Source organism: Penaeus monodon, chromosome 17 (genome assembly GCF_015228065.2).
Source record: "Penaeus monodon isolate SGIC_2016 chromosome 17, NSTDA_Pmon_1, whole genome shotgun sequence".
Classification (NCBI taxonomy): Eukaryota; Metazoa; Arthropoda; class Malacostraca; order Decapoda; family Penaeidae; genus Penaeus; species Penaeus monodon.
The window spans coordinates 7,164,709-7,169,708 of NC_051402.1; the positions used below are offsets into that span (position 1 = coordinate 7,164,709).

The 5,000-nt window shown below is 36.8% G+C and overlaps 1 protein-coding gene across 1 annotated transcript in view; it reads left to right on the top strand.

Annotated features, from left to right (window-relative positions):
• Positions 1–5,000, top strand: part of LOC119583532 (betaine--homocysteine S-methyltransferase 1-like) — a gene marked incomplete at its 3' end in the record, with an annotated part of 6,530 nt that overhangs the window by 287 nt on the left and 1,243 nt on the right. The window contains 1 exon segment of the mRNA XM_037932063.1: positions 2,600–2,729. Coding sequence (XP_037787991.1) covers positions 2,600–2,729 — 130 coding nt within the window.

Sequence of the window (5,000 nt, forward strand, 5' to 3'; positions counted from 1 at the left end):
AATTCATTTGATTCTGCTTGTGGCAATTCGATGAGTAGTTTTGAATGTTTCCTGTATTCGTAGTGTCCTAAGAGGCAAGCAGAGTGCAATCACAAGTCGTTCGTTGCGCGTCAAATGATATAGCAGTAAATGAATGAACTTGTGACCTACTCTAAACGACATTTGATCATTAGCATGGCTCGCCAATTGTCTCGTAACTGCCACACTAACTTTTGGTTATTCGTAAGCTATATTGGGCTCGCAACGTGGCGGATATTGCTCCCAGCAACTCTACACTAAAATAGGAACTTTAGATTGCAAACCGTTGTCGTTCATTGCCAAAATACGCATTCTGCCAAAGATAGGATATATTCATCGCTTTTTTTTTCGTCAGTGCACTTCCTTATTTATTCCGAGACCGAGTCATGTAAAAGAAGCAGACGAAGCTAAAAAAAAAAAAAAAAAAGGAAAAAAAATAGATTGTACCCAAGAGGAATTAGGAATGCTTTAGCATGCAAGAACAGAGCTCTTTGCCCGGCTGTGGTTTGTCTGGCTGCTTGAGTACACATGCAGTGGGGGAGTGTCAAGGTTACTGTTGGATAAGGAAAGTTTGAATGAACAAATTCATATAGATCTTCATACTTTAATTAATCAAAAAAACAAACGATCAAAAAGGCCTATTTACCATAGTGACATAAATATGCACACGATCCGGATATTACAAAGACATAAATCTTGTTCTGTGGCACAGTGTGCGATGATGACAGAGTGCAAGTGTAGTTGCTTGTAGATCTATAGACCGGAGGAGTGCCAAGTCTGGCACTCGCGCTGGGAGGATTAGCGAGAAGCATTCACTACTTTGGTTGTTTGTCTGCCTGACAGAAAAATCTTGAGCATATTCAGAGTCACAAATAGTATATATATATATATATATATATATATATATATATATATATATATATATATATATATATAGATGCATGTATATATATATATATATATATATATATATATATATATATATATATTATATGTAATATATATGATGTATAGTATGTTTAAAATATCATGTATATTTAAGTATATATATTTATGTATGTATACACATATGTATATGTATGTATACACATATGTATATGTATGTATATTGTATATAAACATGCATATGTATGTATGGAGATATATATAATGCATCGTGTATATATGTATGTATGCATGCACATGCATATATATGTTTATATATTATATCATATATATATATATATGAAATATACGCATTAATCATAAACAAACAAACATACACACAAACACACCACACACACATATCACACACACACATACGCACACACAACACACACACACACACCACAAACACCACACCACACACACACCACACACACACCACCACCACACACACACACCACACACAACACACAACAACACACAACATACATACATACCATACAACACACACAATACACACACATACAACATCATACATACAACATACATACATACACAACATACACATACATATATACACACACATACATACATACAACAACATACATACATACACACATACATACATACACACATATACATACACATATATACACATGCATCATAACACACATAACACACTACACACACACACACACACACACACACACACACATATATATATATATATATATATATATATATATATATATATATATATATATATATATATATATATATATATACATACACATGTGTGTGTGCGTATATATATATATATATATATATATATATATATATATATATATATATATATATATACATACATATATATGTGTGTGTGTGTGTGTGTGTGTATAAATGTGCCATAACCAAGTCTGCCTCAGAAGGTTCCCGTCATTCCATTGCTGTTCGGTGTCCAATTGCATGTCTTTAATATTTATCATTTTGGTTGTCCAGGAGATAATACGAGGATGGTTTTGCTAAACACAGAGAGAAGACAGCTAAAGCATTAATGATTGTCATGATTAATGATCTGTTAATATGTAAAGACAAGCAGGTTTATACATCTTTTTAAGTTAAGAGATAATTTTTGTTTACATCCCCAGAGAGAACTTATCAGCATATCGGTCGAGCTATAAAGGATCGTTTTCTGTAATTTTGCTCTGAGGACACTAACAATGCGATATCTTCTAATATTTATGAGTTAATTTTAAGTATATATGTGTATTCATATGTTTGTGACTTCATATAGGATAGATTCCTCCCCGAACTCGATGTTCTATACGAGACATTCTGATTACCTGTCATCACTCATATGCTTGACTTCATATTCTGTACATTATTCCCTTATACTGATGTTCAAAGAGCAAAAATACGAAACGGTCAGATTACCAATCTTCAGTCATAAGATCTTTCTTCTTTTATAGGGGTTTGGACTCGTTAAGTTTATAACTTCGTGCACTGTACTTTCCTCCCTTCACCTGATGTTCTAAAAGAAGTGGAACATTCAAATATGAAACATTCGAGTGACCCATTTTCACTCGTTGTTCATGACTTCCTGTACTGTCCAAATTTCCCCTAAACTGATGTTCTTAATGGGAAAATATCTCGCCAGGGACTCCTTCAGCGTCTGGACGAGGGCGTGGTGATCGGCGATGGCGGCTTCGTGTTCGCCCTGGAGAAGCGTGGCTACGTGAAGGCGGGTCCCTGGACACCTGAGGCCACCATCGAACATCCCGAGGCCGGTGAGTGGAGGGAGGGCGAAGGGGGACTGGGCAGGCAGGTAGGGACGCTCAGTGCAGGCGCGCTTGGGGATCGCGGTGGTGCGAAAGGTATATATATATAACGCGAACTTGAACTATACATGGTAGAAAAAATAGACAGAATGCATAAATTAGATTTATTGAAAATGAGACAACAGTTTCGAAATCCTCCTGGATCAGACACGTGTATATGTTGCAGTTCCGTAGACAGGCATACGCTTTAGCAGGGTAGCGGGGCAAACCCACTAACCCAAACATGCAATAGAAACATTAACAAAAATGCAATAGCCAAGTTTGTAAAAGACCTCTAATATCAAATACGATTATGAAAATAAAAACACACAAAAAAATACAAAAAAGAGAGAGAAAAAGAAAGAAAAGAAAGATAAAAGGACGAAAAAGAAGCAATATTGATTTGATAAGCTCCTTAATCCCTTGAACTGCCCCTATTCCCTTCCCCTTCGAGCAGAGACGTACTCCCCTCACCCTGGTCTCGTAGGGTACAAAAGTGTGCGCGGTCGACCGAGTGTTAGGCGTGGTGGGTGAGGGGATGAGGGGTGGTGGTAAAGCAGGGGATGAAGAAGAGGAAAAGTAGAAGAGAAAGAGGAGAAGGATGATGATTATTAGGCAGACACGGCGACAACGAGGAGTTTGTGGTAAAGAAGGAGGAGCAGAATAAGGAGGAAGAAAAGTAAATGAGGTGTTGGAGGTGAAGAAGAAAGGGAAGGAAGTAAAAATAAAGAAAAAGGGGGATGGAGGAGAAGGGAAAGAGCAGGAATCTGGATATATCAGTAGAAGATGAATGAAGAAATAGACAGATTACAAAAAATAATAATAATTAATAATTAAATAATAATGAAATGGCAAGGGGCGAATAACACATAAGATATAAACACAATTCATAGAGAAAAAAAAAGAGAAGAAATAGCTATGGCAATACAATTGTAATATGTCTACAAGAATAACTTTGATAAAGATGACTCTATGAGGACCCGGGGACGTTTTGTTCATAGAGTACTCAAGGCCATTTCTCCTCAGCTGTTTTGCCTCTCTCTCTCTCTTCTCGCCTCTCGCCTTTACTCTTCCGGTCATCTCTCTCCCTCTTTTTCGATTATTTATGCCTCATTCCCCATCTCTCTCTCTCTCTCTCTCTCTCTCTCTCTCTCTCTCTTTCTCTTTCTCTTTCTCTCTCTCTCTCTTTTCTCTCGCCCTCTTTTCGAGTTCCTTATTCCTTATTTTCGCTTCGTTTTCCATCTCTCTCCCTTTCTTTCCCCTCCTTCTAGTAATGAATTGTGGTCGGTTGCATTACCGATTACTTTTGCAGTATTAAGGGGGTGAATAGAATATACAACAGGTTCTTCTATTTCAGTTCGGTTCAGTTCAATGAGATTTCCATTTTCTTCGGGATTTTGGTACAAAGGTAGCGAGTCAGTAACTTTAGAGAAATGTTCATCAGATTAGGAGTGAACACAGTCTGAACGCCCTCTACCCGAACAGTTCACTACGACGAATGTAGAGAAAGTATTAGAGGGAATGAATAGTTTCTCAAAACGAGTGATGTGATGAACGCGTTTCACTTGTTTTAATCAGAATTTGTTTGCTTTGACGCGGATTTCGTCTAAACGCGCTTATTGCATGTCATCTTCTGTAGCTTTATACTCGTTCTCATTTATACCTTTTCCACATACTCTAGAACGAATTATTAGTTGATTTTTAGAGTTAATTAAGAATGGAAATGTAAGAAAAAGGATACAGAATGAAAATGTATATGGCGTTTTGAAAGGTATGGTCTTCAATGACTAAGAACCCTGGATGACAGATCGTCTATATAAGGTCGGGTAGTAATGACTGATATATAGTCTAAAACCCTCTAAACGAAGAAAGAAGTCTATATAAGGTGGTTTTGTGGACGAAAGGGTTGGGTGTTAGCTTGTTCATGAGAATGTAAATTACATTAAAAATTCATAACTTGCTCGTGCGAATGTAAATGACATTAGATGTAAATTATAAACCATTGTCAATATAACACTTAGCTGAGGAAAAAAAACTGACGAGCAGTGTTGACGTTAATGAATCATCAAGAAAGTATAGAGTAATTTTATAAACCCAGAGACTCTCTCACTCTATAATCTCACTCCTGTCTGTTAAAGAATCACGGAATCTTTCTCCCTCTCTCACTCCTCCCAATAAGCTCACTTCTATGTGCCAGTGAATCACGGAATCTTTCTCTCTCACTCCTCTCAATAAACTGTC